The following is a 27979-nucleotide window of genomic DNA, read 5'->3' on the forward strand; positions in this document are numbered from 1 at the left end:
TCTCTCCCCCTCATTTCCTGTCTACCTCTCCACTGCCACTGTCTAAAAATACAAAAAAAAAATCTGAAAAGCATGTGAATAAGGAATAAAAGGAGTACTGGCACCCCCCCCCCCAGTTCAAGCACCGCATAACGGACGCCGTTTTCAGAACCCTCGGTGTGCAGCAGTCGACTGATGCTAACTTGCTCAGCACTGCATCAGTTCAAAAGGTTCCCCGATATGAATAAAGGGCTTATGTTAAAAAAAAGAGTCTTGTTTCCATGCCAGATGGAATTATCGTGAATCCGCTCATCCATTATTTATACAGTCCTGCACCTTAAAAGTCTTAGACATTTAAAAAACATTGGAAACACTTTTGCAAGCTAGAAGTAAAGGCCTTCCTGTTTGTACCCAACAACTTGTTGAATTAAGAGAAGGAAAAGGATTGTGTATTTCTGAAACGTGTCAAGTGAGAACCAATGTAAAACACAGATGTGTTTCAGTTTGGGGAGTCAAGCCATGGAATGGCCTTAATGGTGGGGTGAAATTGTGTTGCTCGCCGTTGAGTTTCAGAAAATCTTTAAAATGTAAAATAATTAAGGATTACAGCTTAGCATACATTTTTCTTTTTTTTTTCTTTTCTTCCTTTTCTAACTCTGATATTCTAGGGTTAATTTAAGAACTATACCGGATAGGCAACAATAAGCCTTGGGCTTCAGCCTATTCCTTTATCGCTCATTGATTGATTGAGTTTTCTTGTGTGAAATGGACTGACGTAAATATGTACGGTGATGTTTTTCATTTTTTACTGTCTGTCGCATATGAACACAAATATATGACCGAAATAAATCATTCATTCGTTCGTTCGTTCAAAGTGGTAAGTTTTCGGCATCTTACTTAGTCCCGCATTCATTTTTATATCGTTCTTTTGGTATTATTCACTTGAATAAGCTAGGTTTCCATGAATGAGGTTAGTTATCTCACATGAGGTTAGTTCACTGCCAAGTCAAGTCAAGTCAATTTTATTTGTGTAGCCCAATATCACAAATTACAAATTTGCCTCAGTGGGCTTAACAGCAACACAACATCCTGTCCTTGGACCCTCTCATCAGATAAGGAACAACTCCCTAAAAAAACAAAAAGCCTTTAACAGGGAGGAAAAATAGGAAGAAACCTCAGGGAGAGCAACAGAGGAGGGCTCTGTCTCCCAAGACGGACAACGTGCAATGGATGTTGGGTTTACACAGTTTATACAATACAAGGCTGAAAGAGGATAAACAGAATTATAATGGGCTTATAAAACTTTGAAGAATATGATGCACAGGATGCCAAGCAGTGTCCAGACGCCACCGGAACAGCCCAGGATGTGAGCCACGCGACCTCCGTCACCATGTAAAAAAAAAAATTATATGGATTTATAAGATATATAAAAAGAAAATGTGATGAGGGGAATGCCAGGCAGCGTCCAAGTGGCGACCACCATCACCACGGAGACCTGGGAGGAGAACCGACTGCACATGCACACAAGGGAGACTCACATGACACCATTCACACAGAAAAAGAGAAAGGAGAAGACATCATTTGGAGAGAGAGAGAAAATACATGTGAGAGAAGAGAACAGTTTGCAATAATAATTAGTCATAATCAATTAAGTCATCAATTAGTCACAATCTATACGCTATAATCTCGTCAGTGGTAGGTAAATTCTTTTAGACAGAAAACCGACCCGCCATGCAGTATGGGTTGTGAAGCATTCAACTTAAAGGCAACTAATTGTAAGCTAAGGCAAAAAGATGAGGTTTAAGTTTGGATTTAAAGGACTCAACAGACTCTGATTGTCTGATGGCAGCAGGCAGGTTATTCCACAAGAACGGAGCCCGATAGAAAAAGGCCCTGCTGCCACCAGCTGACTTCTTTTTAACTTTGGGTACACACAGGAGCCCTGTATTTTGAGAGCGAAGCGCTCGAGATAAAATGTAAGGTTTAAGGAGATCAGACAGGTAGGATGGGGCAAGCCCATTTAGGATTTTATAAGTCAGCAGAAGCACCTTGTATTCTGATCTAACATGGATAGGAAGCCAATGAAGGGAGGCAAGAATTGGATAATATGGTAAAATTTCCTAGATTTAGTTAGGATTCTAGCAGCAGCATTCTGAACCATCTGAAGACTTTTAGTACTAGAATGTGGCAGACCTGAAAACAGAACATTACAGTAATCAAGTCTGGATGAAACAAATGCATGTATTAGAATCTCTGCATCAGCCATGGAGAGAAAAGACCGAATTTTAGCTATGTTACGTAAGTGGAAAAAAAGGCAGTCTTGGTGATTTCTTTAATGTGCTTATCAAAGGAAAGGCTGGGATCAAACGTACCACCAAGATTTTTGGCTGCCACAGTCTGTGAAACCACAGAGTTGTCGATTGTTATCGTTACTTGATCAAATTGGTGTCTGTGTCTAGCAGGGTCAATAACCAGCATCTTGGTTTTATCCGAATTTAAAAGCAGAAAGTTAAGTGACATCCAGTTTTTCACAGTCGCCAAGCAGGCCTCTAAGTTAGTCATTTGAGTATGATCAACAGCCCTTATAGGCACATACAGCTGAGTATCATCAGCATAGCAATGGAAGTTTATTCCATAACTGCGTATAAGTTGGCCAAGATGTAGAATGTAAAGAGAGAAAAGTAGAGGGCCAAGAACTGAGCCCTGGGGCACACCATATTTAACAGTGGTTTGACAAAAACAAATTATCCTTATTAAATCTGAACAAAACAAAGTTTAGAAGTTATTGTTTGGAAATTATAAAATAAACAACGTAAAAGTAGTGATTGACAATGTCCAACTAGAAAGAGTATATGAAGATAAATTCCCAGGTGTGATACTAGACTACAAAATCTGTTGGGAACCTCACATAGCATATGTGTGAGCAAAACTGGCAAGGAGCATTGCAGTCATGGGAAAAGCAAGACACAATCTGGATCATAAATCATTGCATACTCTGTATTGTTCATTTATTTTACCATATCTGATCTACTGTGTGGAGGTATGGGATAATGGCTACAAAACCAATTTACAACCATTATGTATACTACAAAAAAAGAGCCATAAGGATAGTTAATCATGTAGGATATCATGAACACATCAACAAGCTATTTTTAAAGTCAAGTGCCTTGAACTTCAGGGATTTAGTGGAATTTAATGCAGCACAAATAATGCTCAAAGCAAGAAACGGTCTACTACTGAGTAATATACAAAAATATTCTCAGATAGAGAAGGGGAATATAATTTGAGAAGGAAATCAAACTTCAAGAAATTATGTGTTGGTACAATTTTGAAGAGCATGGGCATTTCAATCTGTGGGATAAAATTGTGGAACTCAAACAAAGTACAAACATTACGCAGTTTAAGAAGAAGTACAAAGGACTGATTATCAAGAGATATAGGGATGACAAAGAGTTGTTTAGTTTTATGTATCTCTAAACATTTCTTATTACGCTTTTTTTATTTTTCTTTCTATGACACCGAGTGGATACTTGGGTTGTACGTAGCATTGAGATCTGTTAATTCTTAGTGCATGACATTAGGATGTGTTTTTCTTTTTCTTTTTTCTCTTTCTTTCGTGTTTTGATGTTGTTGTTTTTTTCTTTTTTCTCTTATTGTTCATAGTAGTTGAATTTGTATTGTGCAGCACAACTTGCATTGAATTTGAACTATAGAGTACAGTGGGAATTGTGTTTGCAATGTATGGTAGCTGAATTAACTTAAGAGTAGGTGAGAAGGGGTAGGAAAAAGTAAGTATACTTCCTTCTACTCTTTTATGAACATGTAACAAATAATCTGATGCATACAGAGATTTGTTCGCTGAGTTTGATGTGTGGATTTGTTGATCGCTTCAGATTATTGGCAATAGCTTATCTGTATGTTATAGCTTGCTTATTTACATGTCCGAAATAAATCATCATTCATTCATTCCTCGTGTGTTGCTGTACATTTTGTGGTTGAGTTTATTTGACATGCTGTTTGCACAACGTGTATTGCATCACTGTGGTGTGATGCTGCCATATTGTGTTGGAGTCGGTTTGTCAAGTTCATTATATGTGGACTTTTGCGGTTCTGTGTGAAGTTGCCTAGCTGACTTGGTGAGCCTTATTTTGAAACTTGCATTCATTCGGCTGTGCTGTGTGATTTCCTTCCGATGGCATCGTTGTAAGCCGTTTCCCAGTCAGTATCAGTAATAATCTGCTTGTGAACACAAATATTGCCGTAGTCTAGAGACGTACACTGCCTTGGGATGATTGTTTCCTTGTCTTGTGACTTGTGACTTGTGAGTGAAATGGCAGTACTTGGTCTACTGAACTGTATAGGCATACCTGCTCAGCTGGACTGGTTATTCAGCCTTTGACCAATAGGTGTGTGATTATGGTCTGGTGGATTTGACATGCCCGCTTGACCGGAAGCTCAAAATAATTAAGGTGGGCTTTAATGGTTGGAGTGGTTGGCGTAGGGTTGGCATGGTCTTTGTGTGTGTATGTGTGTGTGGTGGTGATGGTGGTGGTGGGGGGGGGGGGTTACTAATCCAGCCTTGACAACAGCTTGTTTGTTTTCGACTTGGTCGCCTTATTTCCCACAAAACCCTGGGCTCAAGGATTTACTGACATCAACATATTGGGTTTTTTCTTGTGTGTTTCGCAAGATGTTTGGCGAGTGATCTCATGGTGCGGTTTGGGCTGATGAAGTCTAGCTGAAGAAATCCCTTTTCTCACCATTGTAAAACATTTTGTGTTCTGAGGCAAATATTATGGACTAACGTTAAAGGCCATTATCATCATCATCGTCGTCATCATCATCACCTTCAGTAGCAGTAGTAGTAGTAGTAATAGTAGTTGTGGTAGTAGTAATAGTAAGTTGTGATGGTAGTAGTAGTTATAGTTGTGGTGGTAGTAATAGTAAGTTGTGATGGTAGTAGTAGTAATAGTAGTTGTGGTAGTAGTAATAGTAAGTTGTGATGGTAGTAGTAGTTATAGTTGTGGTAGTAGTAATAGTAAGTTGTGATGGTAGTAGTAGTTATAGTTGTGGTGGTAGTAGTAGTTGTGGTGGTAGTAGTAGTAGTAGTTGTGGTAGTAATAGTCATAGTTGTGGTAGTAGTAATGGTAGTAGTAGTAGTTATGTAGTAGTAGTAGTTGTGGTAGTAGTTGTGGTAGTGGTAATAGTAGTAGTAGTAGTAAGTTATGGTAGTAGTTGTGGTAGTAGTAGTTGTTGTGGTGGTGGTAGTAGTAATTATGGTAGTAGTAGTGGTAGTTGTGGTAGTAGTAGTAGTAGTGGTAGTTGTTGTAGTGGTAATAGTAGTAGTAATAAGTTATAGTAGTAGTATTAGTTGTAGTTGTAGTAGTTGTTGTGGTGGTAGTAGTAGTAGTGGTAGTAGTTGTGGTGATAGTAGTAGTATTTGCTGTGGTGCTGGTAGTAGTAGTGGTAGTTGTGGTAGTAGTAGTAGTAGTGGTAGTTGCGGTGGTGGTAATAATAGTAGTAGTAAGGTAGTAGTAGTAGTAGTTGTGGTAGTGGTAATAGTAGTAAGTTATAGTAGTAGTATTAGTAATAGTTGTGGTGGTAGTAGTAGTGGTTGTAGTAGTAGTTTGTCTCTGCCTCAGAATGGCACTGACACATTCAGAAATGTAATCGATACGTATTTCGCATTATAGTCAAATGAGCTTTTGTTAACACAGTTTTGAGTAATGAGCTGTGTTATTATTCCATTGTACATCAATAATATTGACGGTTTCCCCTTAACTAACCTACCTTATAAACCAAGCGGTGGTAAATCGCACAAAAACCCAGCGCAACATTAACACAGGACAGAATTAAAAGGTCGTCAACGCCATTAAATAAACCAGTCAAACGTTAAAAAGGTCAGATAAATGAATTGATGTATTCAGTTAAATCTTACTGGTTAACAACGTGGGTGGCATGGCGGGTTTTAGTCGCTACCAAGGCTAAAAGGTTCGACCCCAGCCCGTCCATGTTAAGTTTCATATTGTTGTACTTTCAGGTCTCCTTTGGGTACTCGCGTTTCGTCTTACCGTCCAGAGACACGCATGTTAAGTGAAATGGAGGCTCCGAATTGTCCATAGGGGTGAATGGTGTGTAAAGGATTGTGTGTGTGTGGACCCTGCAATGAGCTGGCAACCTGTCCCGGGTGTCTCCCTGGCCTTCTGCAGCCTTGAAATGGATTGTGTGTAGAGAATGAATGAATGAATGAATGAATGAATGGAAAACGGTGCGGAGTGGCTAAAGTTGTGCAGCCAGATATAGCCACGTCTTTTGAACGCACAGCAGCTGGCCTGGGATCAGCATTTCGCCGAAATGTCTTTTTTTGTCATTAACAAGGTCACAATGGGCGATAAAATGGCAGTTTGTTCCATTACATGTTCCTACGTCTCCAGTTATTGTAGTGGGACCCAGAAACTGTACTGGCTCGGCTGTAGGGCGCCCGTAATTTGGAAAGTCCGATCGCCCACCTGTCGCCGGGTCCCAGCTGTTGGGCCCATTGAGTTCGGTTTTGACCTTTTGTGAAACGAAACGCTGTTTATGAATTTTGTTATTCCCCTGAAAGGAGTCTTGTTTCCCCTCATCGTTCACTTCAAACAATGGCTTTTGTTTTTGCTGAAAATGCCCAGGGTGCCGCTGACCTCAAGACAGATTCACATTTAGCCTGGAACAATTCCCTGTTTATTCCCGCACCCCCTCCCCCCCCGGCTCGGCGGCGGCGGCGTTGGTAACGGCACGGTTTGTTCTCATGCCTGCGGAAAGATTTGAACCATTCGCTCAAACAGCTTGAGGAAATGTAATTGTCCTTGTTGTTGATAAGTATCTCCACCTGTGTGGCAGGTGCCAGGGACAGAACAACATGCCACCCCCACCCCCAAAAAAACCCCACTTTAATAATGTAGTCATGTGGTGATTTTCAATTTAACACAAAATTATGCAAAATTAAGAGGAAACTTGAATGTCATCAGCGTAGCACTGCTCCACAGTAGGGCTGGGCAATATGGACAAAATGAAACGTCGCGATATCGCCACCCGGGTAGCGTAGCGGTCTGTCCGTTGCCTAACAATTCGGGGTCGGTGGTTTGAATCCCTGTGTTACCTCCGGCTTGGCGTCTCTGTGGGTGGGGAGCCGGATGTGAAGAGTAGAGTAATTGGCCAAGTACAATTGGGGAGAAAAGGGGTGGGGGGGAATATCACGATATCGCTGAGCCAATACTTGATATCGATATTACACCGATATTAAAGGGAGGACTGTGAAATCACCAACAGTCCTCCCTTTAATATCGGTGTAATATCGATATCAAGTATTGGATCAGCGATATCGTGATATTCCCCCCACCCCTTTTCTCCCCAATTGTACCCGTCCAATTACCCCACTCTTGCGAGCCGTCCCGGTCGCTGCTCCAACCCCTCTGCCGATCCGGGGAGACTACCACACGCCTCCTCCGATACATGTGGAGTCGCCAGGCTCTTCTGAGGAGTTTCGCTAGGGGGACGTAACACGTGGGAGGATCCCGCTACCCCCCCCGTTCCCCCTCCCCCTGTGAGCAGGCGCCCCGACCGACCAGAGGAGGCGTTAGTGTCGCGACCAGGACACATACCCACATCCGGCTTCCCACCCACAGACAGGGCCAACTGTGTCTGTAGGGACGCCCGACCAAGCCGGTGGTAACACAGGGATTCGAACCACCGATCCCCATATTGGTAGGCAATGGAATAGACGGCTCCGCTACCCGGACAGCCCCGTACAAGAGATTTTTGATAAACAGTCACTACTCATGTGGATATAAGGACCGAGCAGATAGAAGCAAATAGTAGCACGGCTACCGCAGTCTAACAAGTTCAGAAAATGTCGTCTCTTTTAATGCAGCCTTTCAAACCAGGAAAAGACAACTTATACCATATCATAACGTTAAAATGTCCAAGTCCCAGACGATAGCTAGTCTCGTATCACGGTATCAATACGCTAGATATATCGCCCAGCCCTACTCCACATCAGATAAGACCAGTTCCTGTGATCGTCACATTGACCTAAAGATAAGTCCTGTGGTCTGCCAGTGACACCGATCCAATCTGGTGTTGCACCAGCATGCCTAAAGAGGCATATTTATGTATTCTGGCCCACATCACCCCCCCCCCACCCCCGTCCCCCAGCCTTTAATCGCTGTGCAAACAGGACCATTCTCTGGTTGTGTTTGCAGAGGGTGTTGGCTGACCGGGTCTCCCGTGTGGTTGCTAGGGATGAAATGATTGCTAATGTCTGGCCATAAATTATAGGGGCAGAGTTTTCAATTTGTCAGCCAGTGTGTTATTACGGCGAACGCAACGAATTTCAAAAAAACAAAAACAAAAAAAAAAACGAAAGAAATGGCTAAGAAACCATGAATCAACCCCGCTGCTGTATGTATACGGCCATTGTCGGGTTTTAGACTGCGTTGAGCAATGTGATGACAGGCTTGGGGCTTTGGGTTTTATAGCGAGTTTGTTTGTGTGTGTGTACAAGGTTGCATGTGTGCACATGGGCGCGGGTGTGCGCACGCGCAGGTTTTCTGGATTTTATCTTGCGTTGCCATTATGTCGGGTCCTGCACGGCACTAATCCTCTCTGGAGCTGTAACCCAGGGTGTACCAAACACACAGGTTTCAGCTTCGTCAGCAGGATTCCAGTCTGAGGAACAGCAAATGGCTGCTGCTGCTGCTGCTGCTGCCCGCTGTGCATAGGGGCGCGCCGAGCCAACCGCTGTCACTTTGTTCAGTCGTAGAGAGCAAGAAAAAAAGAAAAGAGGCCTTGGCGTGCGTCTCCGGGCAGACAAGAGCCGTTGTGTTTCTCTCCAACCAGTGGCAGTCAGAGCCCCGCACCCCACCCAGCCCCCTCCTGCACCACCCCCCCCTCCCGCACATGGCAGTCTGCTGTGGTTATATTGACCCACAGCCCGCTCGCCACATGAGAGAACTCATTAATCAGTCCTTCGGCTGCAGAATAATCCAGGGCCCGTGCTGTTTTTCTTGCGGGTTCTCGACACCCGAGCCGCGTCTTTCAGCCGGCCTTGCAAACACGCTGGTCCCGGATCGCCGGCCGGCCTGCGACGACAAAACTGCTTTTTATTTTCCCGGGCCGTCGTTTCCATTTTTTTAGGCTGAAATCCTGCTTCAAACGACATTTTCCATTTTTTGACGTTTGGCCGTAGCAACGCTCTTCATGCAGAGCGTAACCAGGGCTGTAATCAGAATCGGAGTATGTTTTATCGGGCCAGGGGTGTTTGCAGACGTGGAATTTGACTTGGTGGGCTTGCTCTGCAGATCACATTACACATAGCATGAAATCACATAGGAATATATGTCGGCGGCGCGGTGGCCCAGTGGTCAGCACTGTTGCCTCACAGCGAGAAGGCCCCGGGCCGTCCCAGGTCCTTCTTGTGTGGAGTTTGCATGTTCTCCCCGTGTCTGCGTGGGTTTCCTGCGAGTGCTCCGGTTTCCCCCCACCATCAAAAAGACATGCATGTTAGGCTTAATACTCCTGTCTGGGCCCCTGAGCAAGGCAGTGCAAAGAAGAGCTGGAGTTGGTCCCCGGGTGCTGCAGCTGCCCGCTGCTCCTATACAATAGGATGGGTTAAATTCGTTGTAAGAATACAACGTCAAATAAAGTGGCTTTCATTGATTCATATCGCCTCCAACTAAATGCTTTGAACAATATACTATAGTAACTATATACTGTGTCAATGTATACTGTAGTTATATCACCTCCCCTCTACTTGTAGTATCATGGTCCACATCATGGTTTCCACTATAGAAGAGCACTATATGAAGTGTCTAGCTGTAAAATTTACTCTGGGGTATTGATCAGACATGGAGTGCCCACTGCTCCCGTACGATTGGATGGGTTAAAAGCAGAGGACACATTCATTGTAAGAATACAGTGACAAATTAAGTGGCTTTCATTTCTTTCATATAGCACAGCACAACATAATGTAACATAACAAAGCAGGAAAACATGACATAACAAAGCAAGACATGCCATTACACAAGTTGGGATAATGCGACATATAACGCACATTAAAATAATGTTTTAGAACATCAACTATACAATAACGTAACACAAAATACATGTAACAGGATAAGTTACAAAAGACTGAACATTTGAAAAATTAAATGGAAAAAAAAACAGGAAACGGGTATTCCCTTCCATGTCATGTGAACATGGTTTCTGTTAGTTCTGACTGATCCTAGTGACTCGAGTCACTGAATGTCAAGGGCACGAGCCGATACTATTAATTGCATTTAGTTTTGATTGATTTTGAACATTGGCAGAGGGGAAAGCCGTGATTAAAAACCCCTCGTGACCACGGAACAATAAAGGGAACGGGAGCTGGGCGAGAGGAAGAAGAAATAAGAGAAAGTACAGGCTGAAGACAACAGTAACAGAAGGTGTGGAGGAGGGAGGTGGGAGGACGTGGGCGGTGTGAGTCAATGGACGAGATGAGTTTTGAATTGTGGTTTTGCCGTGTCATTAACATCCACATAGCTGTTGACAGGATGCCTCCCTTAATTTGGAAAGAAAAAAGAAAATTACTGAGGTATGTCCTGTTTTTGATCTGTAACAAAAAAAAACCCCGTGTAAAAAGTGTCGGGCTATGGGCTGGCTAGTGAGCTGGAAAGCAGACTGGTCAGAAATAATAGCCTGTTTTGCAGGTGAGCCGACGGCACCGGCCTGATTCAGGTTTAACCGGGAACGTTTGGAAGCGGTCCAGTAAGCGTTTTCCCTCCGCTGCTTTTTAAAAACATGACCCATTTTCTTTAGAGCCAAAACAAACAGCCTCTTCTTTTTATTTCCGTCATGTATTCCCCTTCTTTTCTTCTTCACCACGCACTGAAATGTCTTGATTGGCTTTCGTCTTCATTTCCAGCAGCATTGCCTTTGGTTTACGTTTAAAAAAACAAAAACAAAAACAAAAACAGGGGACAAGTAAAAACAACAGCAGTAGTAGTAGTGATGTCCAGCAGTCAGGCCTCTGGTAGCAAAACAAACCACTTGATTGATGTACAACTCCAATTTTTGCCACTGGGATATGGATCTAGGATTGGAACTTGAGAAATCCTGTACTATGCAGTTCATAAATAAAGAAAAATAATTGAAATGCTTCAGCGTTTCACTTCATTTTAGCATTTTCACACAACCTGCCGTTCCTTTGTTAGCCTCATTGACAAGGCGGTCGTGATCTGGGGCAGAAAACCCAGTTGAAATTGACTTTGCGTGTATCCTCCTGCCCCGAGCAGGTTGAACAACAAGCCTCACTGACCTTTGCCTTGTGGCACATGAAATTGAGTCACAAGGTTTTCTGCAGATAGAGAATTTCCCCCCCGGGACAGCTGGCATTCTTCGGCTAAGGGCAGATTCCGGGCATCTGATTATGGAGATGAATCGGCGTAACGCTGTGCCGGCAATTAAAGAGCGAGCATAGACTAAAAAAAAATCAGGAAAATGTGTTTGCTCGCTTCAGCTAAATTTTACGAGCCCGGGGTAAACCGGGACATCACCAGTCCTCGGCACAAAGTGAGATTCAGAGCTGTCCATCATTCATTTCAATTGGGGGGGGGGGGGGTTTCCAAGAAAATTAAAAAATCTCAAAAAAAGTATAAGTAGCATACAAACTAAATAGAAGCATGGCTAAGTTTAAAGCACTTGAAGCTCCTGGACACCCGCACAGCTGTCGTTTGGTACTTTTGGCTGATTAGACCTTTTCTGAGGTTGAAGTTGGGCAGAGCTATGTATGTACATGCTGAGGTTAACATATATACGATGTACTCAAAAAAAACAATTGTGTAAGTTGTTTGCCCTACCAGGTGCAACAAAACAAACGTACCCTGAATTCAAGTGGTGTTGGATTTATGGTTTGAGCGAGTCTCCGACCGGGAAGGGCCACGTGAAGACTTTATTATGTCGGGTGATTCAGTCTGGGAGAGATCAGAATTGTGGATGCAGCACGAATTGACAGAGTTGTGACGTAACCGCTCTTTCCACTAACGGTGAACGCATTGAGCCATATGTGAACAGAAATAAAATTTGAATAATAAAGTCAGAAGATGAACCACAAGTAGGAATTTTAAACATGGATGGATATTCCTTGATAAGCAATAATGCTACGGCATTCAATTTCGGTGTGGGAAGATCGCAGCGCAAATTCGCATTTGCAGTGGCCTCACCCAGTACCAGTGTGGGAAGATGGCTGCGCGAATTCACATTTGCGGCGGACTCACCCAGTACCGTCCATGCAGTGTCTTTGTCCACGTCTGTGTCTAAGTTCATCTTCGTTTGATGGCTGGGAGAGCTGGTGCTGGATCAGCTGGGAGAGCTTGGTCTGCTGCGTCCTGTGGGCCCAGGGACCACAGCCCTGCCTGGAGCTGTGCCTGAAAGAGGCAATACCAAGGGCGGTCTGACAGGATGTGGAAGCAGGGCAGGCTAAGCTAACTGCTAGCCCATGCAGATCGGCAGTTCTGATAACACCGAGGGCGGTGTAGCGGCGGCCTCGCCTAGCCCTGACTGTGTTTTTAGTGTCGTCATGTGGAGTGCGGGAAGGTGTGTCGAAGGTGTCTGGCTGGGAGAGCTGGCGTTGGATTGGCTGAGGGAGCTTGGTCTGCTGCATCCTGTGGGCCCAAGGACCACGGCCCTGACTGGAGTTGCGTCCTAAGAGGAAACACTGAGGGCAGTTTGACAGGATGCGGAAGCGGGGCAGGCTAAGCTAACTGCTAGCCCATGCAGATCGGCAGTTCTGACAGTCATCCTGGCTGGCGTTTGTTCTCCTGGATGGTAATTTTTCTTGTTTAGTTTGGATATGTGTGTTCTTGTAGTTCTTGTAGTTTTTGGGATGTGTTTTTGTGCTGCTGTGGGCTGGGGGAAACGATGTTTCGTTTCATTTCATGTGTGCAAGTGCATGAAATGAAACGGCAAAGTGTTTCTGATTTTCTGATACAGAAGACACTTGTCTCCATCTTCGCTCACCCCCATCTTGTCTCCAATCTTTTGAGCATAATGCACATGAATGCACACCACTTCACAACTTAGAGAGAATACAGCCTGACATGCCTTGAATGCAAGGTTACATAATGTACTTACAGACAAACTTATATAGCTGAACTGATGTCAATCAAACACACTGTGTACACACCCAGACAGACCCGAGAAGCGGTCTAATCAGCCATCTCAATTGAAAACACCTTTGACTTCATTGCTTAAGCTTGTTGAAACTAGTTCAGCGGCAAAAAGGCGCTCAGAAGAATGATAACGAAGACAAGTGAGATGGTAAGGGTGCTCTGGGTGAAGCTTGTACGCTAATAACAAATTTGCATAATGTTTTTGTCGGAAAACCGGTTTACATATGGCCCTCGATGTCTCATGACTCTCCATCGCTGGTTTCACGCAATGGGAAGAATATTGAATAGAAGCTCCCATCCAGCTAGTTGAAGATACAGCTTTCCATGGATAAACTAGAATGTATATGCTGTTACCAACTCAAGTTACAAGCTAGATGAGTCTCAACCCCTGAGAACTCGTGAACGCAGTAGCTCTGGCCTGCATTTGCTGCTGATTGCTAACGCTAGAGTTTACAGTTACTGTCAAAATTGGTTACAGGAGCAAGTGGTCGCCCCGATTGGCCCAGTTGATAGTCAGCCCTCTTGACTAAAATTGGTGCCACAAGCCTGGGGCTCAAGAGGTCCCTAAGCTGGGGGCTCATTCCCACAATGCCCCGTTATAGCCCCGGGATTAAGGTTGTGATTAAACCATAACCTCAGCCAAATCAAACAGGCTGCACAAAACCACAGCATTGTTCCACCGCTGCAACCTCTCCGGGCTCCAAATCCAGTGCTTGCCTTGACACTACAACAGGGTTAGATATATTTGTGGCTTTTGTAAAAATAATCTGGTTTCGCCGAGGGTAAATTTGGCAAAGTAGATTCTATGACAAAATGCACCCTGAGGTTAAATTCAGTGATAGAAAAAAAAAACCCAATTTCTGTTAAACTAGTAGTTCTCCTGATTTCTTACGTTAAATGCACTTATTGTAAGTCGCCCTGGATAAAAGCGTCGGCTAAATGACTGTAATGTAATGTAATGTTAAACATGTGGGTGAAAGACAGAAGTGATTATAACCGTTGAATTACTGAGTGTCTCTGCACCGGTGATCAGTAACGCCAGTAAACCTTGGAAGCGGTGTTTGGGAGTATTTCCTGTGTTTGTTTTTTTTTTGCTGAAAAAGTTTAGGGATTTCTATTCTGATCTGATGGGTCGGTTACTGTTCGCTGAGACAGTGGTAAAGCAGGGAAAGAGGCAGAGGAAAAGAGAGACCGAGGAGAACAGCTGTGCTGACTTTTTAGCCGAGGTCTGTGGGGGCGTGAACGCGGTTTTCCTGGAGCTGAAGTGGATTTATTCACAGTGACAGGGTTCGGGCGCCCGGTAGGAAGGACACGCTGGAAATGGCGCTACAGTCTGTGAGATGTAGTAACTGCACGGTCCTAGAAACGCCAGGCACGCAGTCAGTCGCCGGACCCTCGTCAGGTAAATCAAAGTAGGCAGTCAGAGTCCACAGCCAATGCGGAAACAATTCCTACCGATCTTCGTGGCAGACGCTTGCGCCATTTAGAGCGGTGGTTCTCAACCAGGTCCTCAGATACCACCGGTACTGCTGTTTATCTATTCTGCCAGGTAGTTCATTGCATTCACCTGTCGTTCCACGTCAAATCCTCCCTGGTTGGAGCTGGAATAACCGGAATAACAGGTGAATGTGATAAACTAGCTGGCAGAAAAGCAAATAAACTGAGGCGTCCGGGTGGCGTGGCGGTCTATTCTGTTGCCTACCAACACGGGGATCTCCAGTTCGAATCCCCGTGTGACCTCCGGCTTGGTCGGGCGTCCCTACAGACACCATTGGCCGTGTCTGCGGGTGGGAAGCCGGATGTGGGTGTGTGTCCTGGTCGCTGCACTAGCGCCTCCTCTGGTCGGTTGGGGCACCGGTTGGGGGGGGTACTGGGGGGAATAGCGTGATCCTCCCACAAGCTACGTCCCCCTGGCGAAACTCCTCTCTGTCGGGTGAAAAGAAGCGGCTGATGACGCCACATGTGTCGGAGGAGGCATGTGGTAGTCTGCAGCCCCCTCCGGATCGGCAGAGGGGGCAGAGCAGCGACCGGGACAGCTCAGAAGAGTGGGGTACTTGGCTATGTACAATGGGGGAGAAAAGGGGGGAAACCCCCCCCCCCTCAAAAAAGCAAATAAACAGTACAGGCGTTATCTGAGGACCTGATTAAGAACCACCGATTTAAGCGTCGGTATTCAACCAGGATGTTATTTCTGCCGGCGGAAATACAAACATATAAAGAGGCGAAGAGGTTATTGACGATCAGGTCTTTGTCGTCGCCCAGACGAAACACTCCTAACTCTACCTGCCTCCAAAACGCTGCCCAAAACTCAGCAATCTGGAGAACTTCCCCGCCTGCTCTGCGGGCCCTCGGGCTGTCCGACAAAAACATGTGAATCACTTTAACCACAGGTTCCCTTCACTTCCAGAGGCCAAACTGTAATTTTCTCTCTGGGTCATGGGTACTGGAAAAAAGGGTTATCAACAAATAAACAGCCCGACTTTATTTCCCCTTTCAGGAAGTACTACTGACTTCCAGGGAACAAACAGAACAAAGTTATGCAGGGCATTTTGATGCATTACTGTGTCAACAGCGTCCAGCTGCTCTGAATACTGACAAACCGAGGGGGGATGCCTGTGGCTGTGCAGTTGCAACAAAGAAAAGGTGGTTTTCACCACCAGATTTTGCAAGACAATAACTCTTACTACAGTAAAACAAGAAAACATTCTTGACTAGATCAAGTTGGAAAAGTGTGGAGTTCCTGCCCTTTTTTCCCCAAAGCCAAGAAATTCTTGCCAACCCTTTTCACCTTTTTTCCCCCACCAGTGATTTTGGTGATGCATTCTTGCACACGAGGAGCTTGTTCATTCATGTCAAAGCGGAACTCGAATGGTCAGATTTGAATTCTCCCACCGCTTCACAACGGGGCTTAAAAGTCCCTTGTTTGGAAATCCGTCTCGTCTTGTGTATAGCGGGGTTCAGGTGCCAACAGTTGTCTTGGGTTTGACCTCGAGCCAACTTGCCTCAAAACCAAGTGTACAGCTTGAGACCAGAGGTTTAGTGGAAAACCTACAGTGGTATTCAACACCACACACACACACACACACACACACACCTTAAGCATGATTGAGAGAGTGAGTGAACAGTGCATTGACCAGAGAGAGCAGCTCTACTCTGTAACTTGCTGGTTCTCAATCAGGTCCTCAGGTACCACCACTGCTGCTGGTTTCCTATACAGCCAGGTAGGTCATTACAATCACCCGCTGTCCCAGCCTTCAACCAGGTGGATTTTTACACCAGGCGAACATAACAAACTACCTGGTAGAATAGAAAACCAGCAGTACAGGTGGTACCTGAGGGCTCGGTGGAGAACCACCGATGTGACCCAATCTGTGTCCGCGGAGCGTCTGGAGTTACGAACGCACCCGTTGACGAGGCTGCAGGGGCGTATCTAGGAGATTTCAGTTCCCCCAGTCACGTCCTCACCTCTTCCCTCCAGTCAGCGCACGTTCGCCGCCAGCTCGGGGCACACAAACGTCTGATCCGTTTAACCAGGTCAACGTTCGATAACCGAAACCAGACGTGGCGCGAGTCAGATTTGCATCGGCGCTGGAATGCTGTGCAGCCGGCATGCAGTCCAGCCGCATTGTTCTCATGCGCGAGTCGCGGAGATGCGACAGAAAGGCCGCAAGAACTAAAGCAGCCGCAGATGGTACACATTACAGCTACAGGAGATTTTTAACAGGCGTACATGTTCGGGTCTGGTGGACACACACACACCACTGTTAGCCCTCATTATTCTGGTTTGGTGTCTACAAATGGCCCGTCTCCCATTGGCTGGCCTACCGCGTCTCACGGCGCTGCTCGTCTGCGTATCGTAGCAGCGTTCCCACACCGTTTAAATTCCCGTCACAATAACAACCCCAACCCGTCGGTGGCCGGTTCTGCTAGCCGGCGTCTGCTTGTGGATTCTGTCTCCTTCTGACCTCAGACCCGCACTTAATGCGTCGCATGTTTTGGAGACGGGGAGACGTGCCTGGTACGGGCCAAGGAGACAGGCCGTCCTTTCCCGTGGGATTGTTGGGACCGGATCTCTTCCCGAGCGACGGAGGCGACAGAAAGGAAAAACAAATACAAGGCGTAGTGTGACAGCGCTTCTTCAGCGCCTTTATTTACCCGAGATCCCAGATCAGATGGCACAGAACCAGCACACGGAGGGTCAATGATTAAGTGAATTGTGGACGGCTTTACCGCCTCCCCCCCTCCCCTCCCCTCCCCTCCACTCCCCGCCCACGGTGTTCAAAGTCGAAAAACATGCTGAAATGGCTTTTTTTCGGTGTTTTTCTACCTCGCTTTGATGTATTTCCATTTGAAACAGAACATCGAGGTGGAACGAGTCCAGATTCCCTCTTCCCCCGGACCCGGCCCGTCCCAACAGCCACCGGGGGATTCGAGCCAAAGGGAGCTTTTACTTTATTTCATGTATTTTGTTATTTTTTGTTTCCCATCTCTTTGTTTTAATATTTTACTTTCACTATCTTACGTGTCGGAGTTGTTCTTGATCTTGGTTCTCTGTTGACTGAATCCTGAGCACTTTTTACTTTTTGATTCCCCCCCCCCGCTTTTTCTCCCCCCTTGTACTCCCGCCGCCGCCGCCGCCGATCCGGGGAGGGCTTCAGACTACCGCACGCCTCCTCCCATACACGTGGAGTCGCCAGCCGCTCCTTTCCACCTGACAGTGAGGAGTTTCACCAGGGAGGACGAGGCAGGTGGGAGGATCACGCTATCCCCCCCCCAGTTCCCCCTCCCCCGTGAACAGGCGCCCCGACCCACCAGAGGAGGCGCTGGTGCAGCGGCCTGGACACACACCCACATCCGTGGCTTCCCACCCGCAGACACGGCCAATTGCGTCTGTAGGGACGCCCGACCAAGCCGGAGGTAACACGGGGATTCGAACCAGCGATCCCCGTGTTAGAATAGACCGCTACCGCTACCCGGACGCCCCCTTGAGCACTTTCAAACTGCCTCGTTGTTTGTTTCCTTTGTTCTGCTTAGTGTTTTAATATTTGCTTCTTTCTGATGATGTCGACCCGCATTTGATGAGTTGAAATAATTGTATGAATGAAGTTATTATAAATTGAAGTCCTCCTCCTCCTCCTCTTCTTCTTCTTCTTCTTCTTCTTCTTCTTCTAAAAAAACAACAACACTGAAACCATTTTCTCATCGTACACTAGATTGAAAGCCGCCTGACAGCAGTCTTGAAAAATGAGTAGGAATGACTGCACAGTTTCTATATGTTGAGGGGGGGGGGACTACAGCTTGGATTAAAATGATTGGATAGAGTTAAGAGTGTACAAAGTTTGTGTTTTATCTCCATTTTATGTTTTTTTTTGGTACACATTGTTAACGAGAGCTCCATCGGGGCATGCATAATTGGCTAAATGCATGAAAAAGACATTTTCATTTCAGCATGTCTGTAAAGTAGGTTTCAAAAGGACACACCGGCCTAATACATTATGGATTATCATGGATGAGAGTCAGTAAATGGCCTGGAGTGAGCGAGCGAGCGAGCGAGCTTGGAAAGGTCCGGACACGTGCAGGGAAGAGCGACGAATGGAGCGATATGGTGTCTGATAGGCGGTGCGTGCGGTGGAGGCCCGTGTGGAGGGCCTTCATTATGCATCTGTCCTGTGACTAACCTCCATTAGCGCTGCGGTTTCTCTTGGAGCCAACAGGAGCGGCGAAGTCGGGTCCTCTGATGAGTAAACTGCAGTCGAATCTCCCGAGTACTGTCGCAGGGTAGTGAAGCAGTAATGCAGCTCCATGAAATGTAAGATATGTTCTTTAAAGGCACTTATGTAACCTGTTACACACTGAAATTCCTGATTAACGGCAAGATGAATGAATTACGATACGGTATCCCGTCTAGTGACGTTTTAATTTAAAACGCTACCCGTCTCTGTGCTCTTCGTTCTGGTTGTAACATGGAATATGACTGTTATGTCCATTTCACAGAGGTTCTGGATGATATTGAAAATGTAAAAAAAAGGAAATGTATATAGACATATATTACTTATATGACATACATATGACATATATAATGTATATGTTGACATAGCGGGGGGGGGGTTTTCTGAAACCGTCAATGGTGTTGTTATACGTGCTCAACTAATGAGGAGCGGAATATCAATACTGATACATGTTAAACTTTTTTCCTGTATCAGTATTGCTATATAAATATATACTATATAGGAAATATATATATCAGCTAATGAGGAGCGGGATATCAATACTGATACATGTTAAACTTTTTTCCTGTATCAGTATTGCTATATAAATATATACTATATAGGAAATATATAATATATAAAGGAATATATATATAATATATTGTGCTTAAAACTGTACTGTGTATTCATTTACACTCTCATAAAGGTACTTGTCAATACACAGTACATGTACATTGTGTGATGGAAGAGAGCGAGACCGACTCCACCCCAGCCGCTCGACTGCTGTGGCCATTAGCAGTGTAACCTTACACTACCTCTCACTGGAGAGAGGGCTTTAATATGGTGGCCATCGATCTTATATAAGTGGATTTGGTCCACGCCGACTGTCGGTGGAGGCAGTCGGGGTTTTGAGTGAGCTGTAGGGTTGAGAGCAATCTGCTGAGCAGTTTGAGGTCAAGCCTCGCATGAGGTTTCTCTCTAAGGTCGGCCATTAACATTGGCTGGGTGGTGCAGCAGCGGCGGCGCTCAGTCAGTTGCCCCGCAGGCTCAGACATTACAGAAAGTCACTTATTCCTGAAACGGCCTAAGCTGCCAGGTTGTTGGCCATTTTCTTGCATAATTGTTATTTCAACAATGACTCAGGGGCTGTTCTAAATCTATTACCGCATCGTCTACTCCATCCACTCACCACCATTCAGCACATCTGTCCATCCGTGGAAGAGAGATTCCTCCTCTGATGCTCTTTTTGAGGTTTCTCCCGTTTATTTATTTATTTATTTGGGGAGGGGGGGGTGTTCTCCCCCAGTTGTACCTGCCCAATTACCCCATTCTCCCGAGCCGTCCCGGTCGCTGCTCCACCCCCTCTGCCGATACGGGGAGGGCTGCAGACTACCACACGCCTCCCCCGATACATGTGGGTGGGGTCACCAGCAGAGGTGGAAAAACCCGGTCCAGAAAGTAAAAATCCTAACTGTGTCTTCACTCCACCCATGTACTAAACCGTCAGGTTGCACTGACTAGTTTCTCAAATCAGCTGGTTTAATACGTGGATGGAGTAAAGACCCGGTTAGGGTTTTTACTTTCTGGACTGGGTTTTCCCACCTCTGGTCACCAGCCGCTTCTTTTCACCTGACAGTGAGGCGCTTCACCAGGGGGACGTAGCACGTGGGAGGGTCACGCTATTCCCCCCCCAGTTCCCCCTCCCTCCCAAAAACAGGCGCCCCGACCGACCAGAGGAGGCACTAGTGCAGCGACCAGGACACAGACCCACATCCGGCTTCCCACCCGCAGACTCGGCCAATTGTGTCTGTAGGGGACGCCTGACCAACCCGGAGGTAACACGGGGGATTCAATCCAGTGATCCTCGTGTTGGTAGGCAACAGAATAGACCACTATGCTACCCGGACGCCCCTCTCCCCCCCATTTATTTTTTTGACACATTTTTTTCTCTTAATTGAGGGTGTAAGGATAAGGGGGTGCTGTACATTGTTGTTTTTTCTGTTTACCTGTTGCAAGAATGAGGATGTAGTGTAATCGTTGCATCCCTGTCTGGGATGTAGTTGTGTTATAGAGCAAATGAATTTGACTTGACTATTAAATGATGCATGCCTGTATATTACGTATAGACATACGATGAGCATGCTGAAAATTTGCTCACCCATAATACTACATGGAGCTTCAGATTAGCCTTAAGTGTCCACTAAATGTTCATTCTCTCTCTCTCTCTCTCCTTCCATAACTGTGAGATACGAAGCCTTGTGCCTTGTCATACGGGTAAATTCTGGTATTTCGTTCTGCGTTTTGTCTTCCAGCTTTTACGAGAGCTGAAGCACCCGAACGTCATTGCCCTGCAGAAGGTGTTCCTGTCTCACAGCGACAGAAAGGTTTGGCTCCTCTTCGACTACGCCGAACACGACCTGTGGGTGAGTCTCCCCGGCCGCTGACTTTGGACTATTTCTGTAGTTCCTCAATGAAAACAATTTTAGCTGACTATTTCAGTTGTATAGTGCTTGAAAAAGCCATTTCTCTTGCACAAACTACAGCTATCCAAGTGGTCCATGTGTTAAAAAAATGTTTGAGGACGTATCAACACGCCACGTCATTGATAATCGGGAACAATTTATTATCATTTCTATCATGTACTTGCGTACACAAAAGAAACGAAATGTCGTTTCACCCAGCCCACAGCAGTGCAACACAAAAGATAAAAACACATATCCAAAATGTCCAAAAACGACTCCACCCAAAAACATACCAGAACAGAGAGAGGCAAAAGATAAGAACAAAAAAACCTACACAAACATTAAACGACACAGTCCCATTCAGTGCAACACAGTCCAAAAAGTCCACTGTCCAGAGAACGTCTGCATGGGCTAGCTGTTAGCTTAGCCTGTCTCGCTTGCGCGCCCTGTCAGACTGCCCTCAGTGCTTCCTCTTTGGGTGCAGCTCTGAGCAGGGCTGTGGTCCTTGGGCCCGGCGGACGCAACAGACCAAGCTCTCCCAGCCGATCCAGCGCCAGCTCTCCCAGCCAGACACCTTCGACACACCTCCCCGCACTCCACACCATGACACAGATGCAGACACAAACACTGCTCAGTTGATGCTAGGTGAGGCCGCCGCCAGACCGCCTTGGTTTTTCCTCTTGGGCACAGCTCCAACCAGGGCCATGGTCCCTGGGCCCACAGGACGCTGCAGACCAAGCTCCCTCAGCCGATCCAGCGCCAGCTCTCCCAGCCAGACACCTTCGACACACCTCCCCTGCACTCCACACCATGACACAGAAGCAGACAAAAACACTGCTCAGTAGACGCTAGGCGAGGCCGCCGCCAGACCGCCGCCTCGGTGTTTCCTCTCGGGCACAGCTCCGAGCAGGACCATGGTCCCTGGGCCCACAGGACGAAGCAGACCAAGCTCCCTCAGCCGATCCAACACCAGCTCTCCCAGCCAGACACCTTCGACATACCTCCCCTGCACTCCACACCATGACACAGAAGCAGACAAAAACACTGCTCAGTAGACGCTAGGCGAGGCCGCCACCAGACTGCCACCTCAATGTTTTCTCTCGGGCACAGCTCCGAGCAGGGCCATGGTCCCTGGGCCCACAGGATGCAGCAGACCAAGCTCCCTCTGCCGATCCAGCGCCAGCTCTCCCAGCCAGACACCTTCAACACACCTTCCCCACACTCCACACCATGACACAGAAGTAGACAAAAACACTGCTCAGTAGACGCTAGGCGAGGCCGCCGCCAGACCGCCTTGGTTTTTCCTCTTGGGCACAGCTCCGAGCAGGACCATGGTCCCTGGGCCCACAGGATGAAGCAGACCTAGCTCCCTCAGCCGATCCAGCGCCAGCCTTCCCAGCCATTAAATTAAAATAATAAAAAAAAAAAAACGAAGATCAAAATAAAAACTTCACACGATGACACAAACTTAGACGCGGACTTAGTCGTGGATAAAGACACTGCGTAGTCGGTGCAAACGTGAGTTCGCGCCACCACCTCCCCACACCGCAAACAGACAGAGAATACAGCATAACGCAGAGAAATCTGAAAAAGTGGTTGCCGCTGTTCGCCGGTTGTCATTGTCAGTTTCTTGAAACGGTTGACGAGCGCCACATAAAACATCCAGAATGTCTAGCTGTGTGGTAGCGGTATTGCATTAATGTTGTATCACACCTTTACAAATCAGCTCGTGAACATCATTGAACAAGGGTGTCAAATCGACTCTAGGCCACCGGCCAAATGCGGGTAAACACATTAGGAACCGCAAATCATGTTTGGTGGTCAGCCAAGTTGCTGATCCGCCCCGCGTGTCGGCTGGCGGGTGCTCAGACAGTCGGGAGGTTAGATTTGTGTGTATGTGGAGTCACATGCCCTGATCATTCACCCCCCCCCCCCCCAGAACATTGTTGAGTTTTCCCTTATTAATTTTTACTACTCAGATAATGTATTTATATACACATATTAATTAATTAATTTATTTATTTATATTGGGGGGATACACGGTATATAAATAAATATCTACTCAGATAATGATTAAATAAATCAGATAATGATTTATTTAATCATTATCTGAGGAGGAAGTCACCTTGAGATTAATAAAATAATTTTTTGATCAGTGACCGTGCCAAGGAATGGCAGCGCCGACAACAAACACAATAGTTTCAGACAAACACCATTAGAACACAACGGTTTATGATAAATAATATACGCCAAGAGAAAATAGTCCATAAAACAGTGCAATAGGCTGGTGCTGTTAAGAAACAGGGGGCAAAAATTCCCGTGTTGTTTTCACCGTGTAGTCCTGCCAGTGTAGTACTGGAAGTGCTAGTAAGCGAGTCAAATGCTTACGCACCTTTTTCGAATAAAATAAGAGCTCTAGTTTGATCAGTCAGAGGTCTCGACAATAAAGGATTGTAAAAAAAAAAAATGGCTACACACGAAAATCTACGCTTCGCTTTGGTCCGTGACAGAGGTGTCGTCTTCTTCTCTCCCTCCCAGCACATTATCAAGTTCCACCGCGCCTCCAAGGCCAACAAGAAGCCCATGCAGCTGCCCCGTGGGATGGTTAAGTCCCTCCTGTATCAGATTCTGGACGGGATCCATTACCTCCATGCCAACTGGGTGCTCCACAGGGATCTGGTGAGCGCCCATGCAGCTTACACTACTCCAGTTTCGCCGGCACACCTCGCGCTGAAGCCGTTTCAAAATAGAGAGGCGCAGCGCAGCGTAGCGTAGCGTAGCGGGGTAGCTCCATTCGCCGAGCGCGGTGCATGTACTTGAATTGGCGTTGGCACAGACCCAGAGACACTTCCGGCAGCTCGGGAGTAGTAATGCACGTACCGAAACACATGGTGCATGGGCGCTAGGGGCCCCACAGCCCTTGAAAAGCAACAGTGAAAACGCAGTGTCGGGTGGAGGGCCTTGAAGATCACTTGAAGGAAATCCTTTGAACTAGTATAGACTATAGTTATATCACTTCTGAGTAAATACTCTACATTTTCATTTACTTATTTTACTACTCTATTGACTCCCGTGGGGCAAATTCTTCGTCTGCATTTAACCCGTCCTGGCTGTTTAGCTAGGAGCAGAGGGCAGCCGCCGTGCAGCGCCCGGGGTAAATATACACCGTAGTTGTAATATCACCTCTGCTTAACTGTATGCTAAAGTTAGATCACCTCTAACTCTAACTACATACGTCTTACTACGTATTACAGTTTCATCCTTCTAGCGAGGTGGTTCTCATTCAGATCCTCAGGTACCACCGGGACTGCCGGTTTTCTGTTGTAGCAGGTGGTACATTGCATTTACCTGTTGTTCAGTTATTTAGCCGCCGGTCAGGGAGGTTTGACACCTGGAACAAAAGGCGAATGTGATAAACTAGCTGACAGAGTAGAGAACCAGTAGTACCAGTAGCACTGGTCATACCTGAGGACTTGGTTGAGAACCACCCCTCTAACTAAAGCACTCCATCGGCACGGTGGCCCAGTGGTTAGCACCGCGGCCTCACAGCAAGAGGGTCCTGGGTTCGAGCCCCAGGCCGTCCCGGGTCCTTTCTGTTTGAAGTTTGCATGTTCTCCCCCGTGTCTGCGTGGGTTTCCTCCGGTTTCCTCCCGCCGTCAAAAAGACATGCATGTTAGGGTTACTACCCCTGTCTGTGCCCCTGAGCAAGGCAATGGAAAGAAGAACTGGAGTTGGTCCCCAGGTCCTATACAATAGGATGGGTTAAATTCGTTGTAAGAATACAACGTCAAATAAAGTGGCTTTCATTGATTCATATCGCCTCTAACTAAATGCTTTGAACAATATACTATAGTAACTATATACTGTGTCAATGTATACTGTAGTTATATCACCTCCCCTCTACTTGTAGTATCATGGTCCACATCATGGTTTCCACTATAGAAGAGCACTATATGAAGTGTCTAGCTGTAAAATTTACTCCGGGGTATTGATCAGACATGGAGTGAGAAACAGCCAGGAGTGTGTAATAGGAAATTCACCGTTCAGAGAATTCTGTTTTCGGTACAAGCAGGCAAACCATAACAACACCGCAGCCACGGTATATGAAAAAGCCCATTTTGTTCGGGAAGATGGGGGAACACGTCGGCGCGAGAAGACTCTAGGGTCTTCATCATAAGTTATGCAGATGAATATCCTGTATTTTACACAGCCTCTCGGAAAATCCTCTCCGCATTCCCCCTCCCAGCGCCTTGGCTGGATGTGGACTTCCCCGCTTCTCTGTCACGGCACGCCGACGCGGTTTTTCTCGAGACGCCGCTGCCTCGTTAGAAATGCAATGTCCTGCCGAGTGTAGGATTACCACCGGCGACTACCGGGATGGAGGGATTCAGATTCATGTTGGGAGGCCGAGGTACAAGAATCGCTACAAGCGCGTTGGTTTGAAGGCGTCTGTCCCGTGTCCGTGACATCGCTTTTCCTGTTTTGTGCTGCTTTTAAATGTAAAAAGTTGCTTAACGTGTCACCGTCAGGACGGATAACAGGATAGAAACGATGTCTGGCCACGAACACAACGGCGGCAACGACAAAGACAGCGGATGATCCGCTGAAGACCATAGGTCGGTACCCGTCAGTCCGGCACCAGGCTTGGTGTCTTTAATGTTCTTTGTTCAAAAGCCCTGGTTGCTCGGTGGAAGAAGCTGTCTCGGAGGCTACAGGTCCGGACTTTGAGGCTGCGGCACCGCTTGCCTGACGGTGGCAGCTGGAACGGTCCATAGTTGGGGGTGGCTGGGGTCTCTGATAATCCTGCGGGCTTCGCTGACACAACATCTGTTGTATTTGGCCTGGATGGAGGGAAACTCACATCCACTGATGCCCTGGGCCGCCCCGCACCACCCTCCGCAGCGTTTTGCGGTTGTGGGCAGTACAGTTCCCGTGCCAGGCGGTGGTGCATTCCGCTCAGGGACGCTCTCGGTTGTGCCTCCGTAGAAGGCCCGTAGAATCCTGGGCCCCGTGCCGAACTTCCTCAGCCGCCTTTTTCACCACGCGGCCGGTGTGTTCATCCCGGGTGTGAGGTCCTCGGTGATGCGGACGCCGAGGAACTTGGCGTTTCTTGACTCGGTCTACAGCAGTCCCGTTGACGGTGATGGCGTCCAGCCTCCCCCCCCCCCCCTCTTTCTTCCTGTAGCTAGCTGGTTGGGGAGTGTTTTAGGTTTAGGGATTAAGGCTGCGGGTAGGATATGGACCCTGGTTTAGACAGGACTAAGGTGGTTTTGGAATATGGACCACTGGTACTTTACAGAGGACGGTGAACAGCAAAGCTATGCGACGGCAAAGTAACAGATGAACATGCATTCAGCAAACAACCGCTAACAAACTATTGTACCAGCAGCGGCACCGCAGAGGAACAGTTATTTCGCCACTTCCCTATTTGTCTTCCTCTTCTGTGTGATACATTTTTATAGGGTTACATCCTGGCAATTTTACTGTTGATTAGGCAGGGTCAGTCAAACCTTGCACTCGCAGTTCATTTTCTATGGGTGCAGCATTTTGTGTTTCCCAGAAAAATATTTGCTAACGATCCAACGTGATTATTTACAGCCGGCGTTATGAAGAGCTTATGTCAGATGTTGTTCTCAGAGAATCAAAATATGGCGGCGCGGTGGCGCAGTGGTTAGCGCAGTCACCTCACAGCAAGGTCCTGGGTTCGAACCCCGGGGTAGTCCAACCTTGGGGGGTCGTCCTCTGTGGTGGAGTTTGCATGTTCTCCCCGTGTCTGCGTGGGTTTCCTCCGGGTGCTCCGGTTTCCTCCCACAGTCCAAAGGCATGTAGGTCAGGTGAATCAGCCATGCTGAGAATTGTCCCTAGGTTTGTATGAGTGTGTGGGGGGGGGGGGGGCTGTGATGGATTGGCGGCCTGTCCAGGGTGTCTGCCCGCCTGCCGCCCAGTGACTGCTGGGATAGACTCCAGCATCCCCGTGACCCGAATTCAGGGGTCAGACAGGGCAGAGAAGATGGATTTGAAATAAAGGGAGAAAGGAGGAGGGAGGCCATATTTGACCTGGCTTGGTCCGACTGAACTACCGGACATTTCCCCGTGTAATCATTTCATCGCTCTCAGTCTCCTCCTCCGAGCCTATACAGGTGAGGGCAAATGCGGTACGGGTGCTGCCACTTGACCTGTGGGCCAACCCTAGACTCCGCCCCCTTCTTCCCACGGAGCTCCTCTCACCGGCTCATGTTGCTCAGGTGCAGGTGTTATGTCATCTGTCCTTGAACTGTCTGTTATCACACACCCACACACACACCCACACACACACACACACACACACACACACACACACACACACACACACACACACACACACACACACACACACACACACACAAACCTTGGATGAGGAGACCGAATGTCAGGTTTTCCCTACCACCCCAGACCCACCTCAGCAGACTCAAGGCTTTCTGTGAGATACACCCCTTCCCAGGTCTCTCCCTCTCTCCCTCTCTCTCTCTCTCTCTCTCTCTCTCTCTCTCTCTCCTCTCTCTCTCTCTCTCTCTCTCTCTCCCTCTCTCTCTCTCCCTCTCTCCCTCTCTCCCTCTCTCCCTCTCTCTCCCTCTCTCCCTCTCTCTCTCTCTCTCTCCGTCTC

General features: G+C 47.0%; 1 protein-coding gene across 1 annotated transcript in view; it reads left to right on the plus strand.

The window, feature by feature from the left end:
• Positions 1-27979, plus strand: part of cdk19 (cyclin dependent kinase 19) — a 44070-nt gene that overhangs the window by 13727 nt on the left and 2364 nt on the right. Inside the window, exons 3-4 of the mRNA XM_056294221.1 lie at positions 21187-21297; positions 23875-24015. Of these exons, the coding sequence (XP_056150196.1) occupies positions 21187-21297; positions 23875-24015 (252 nt within the window). The remainder of the gene's footprint in view (positions 1-21186; positions 21298-23874; positions 24016-27979) is intronic.

The sequence above is a fragment of the Lampris incognitus genome, chromosome 15, assembly GCF_029633865.1.
Source record: "Lampris incognitus isolate fLamInc1 chromosome 15, fLamInc1.hap2, whole genome shotgun sequence".
NCBI classification, from domain to species: domain Eukaryota; kingdom Metazoa; phylum Chordata; class Actinopteri; order Lampriformes; family Lampridae; genus Lampris; species Lampris incognitus.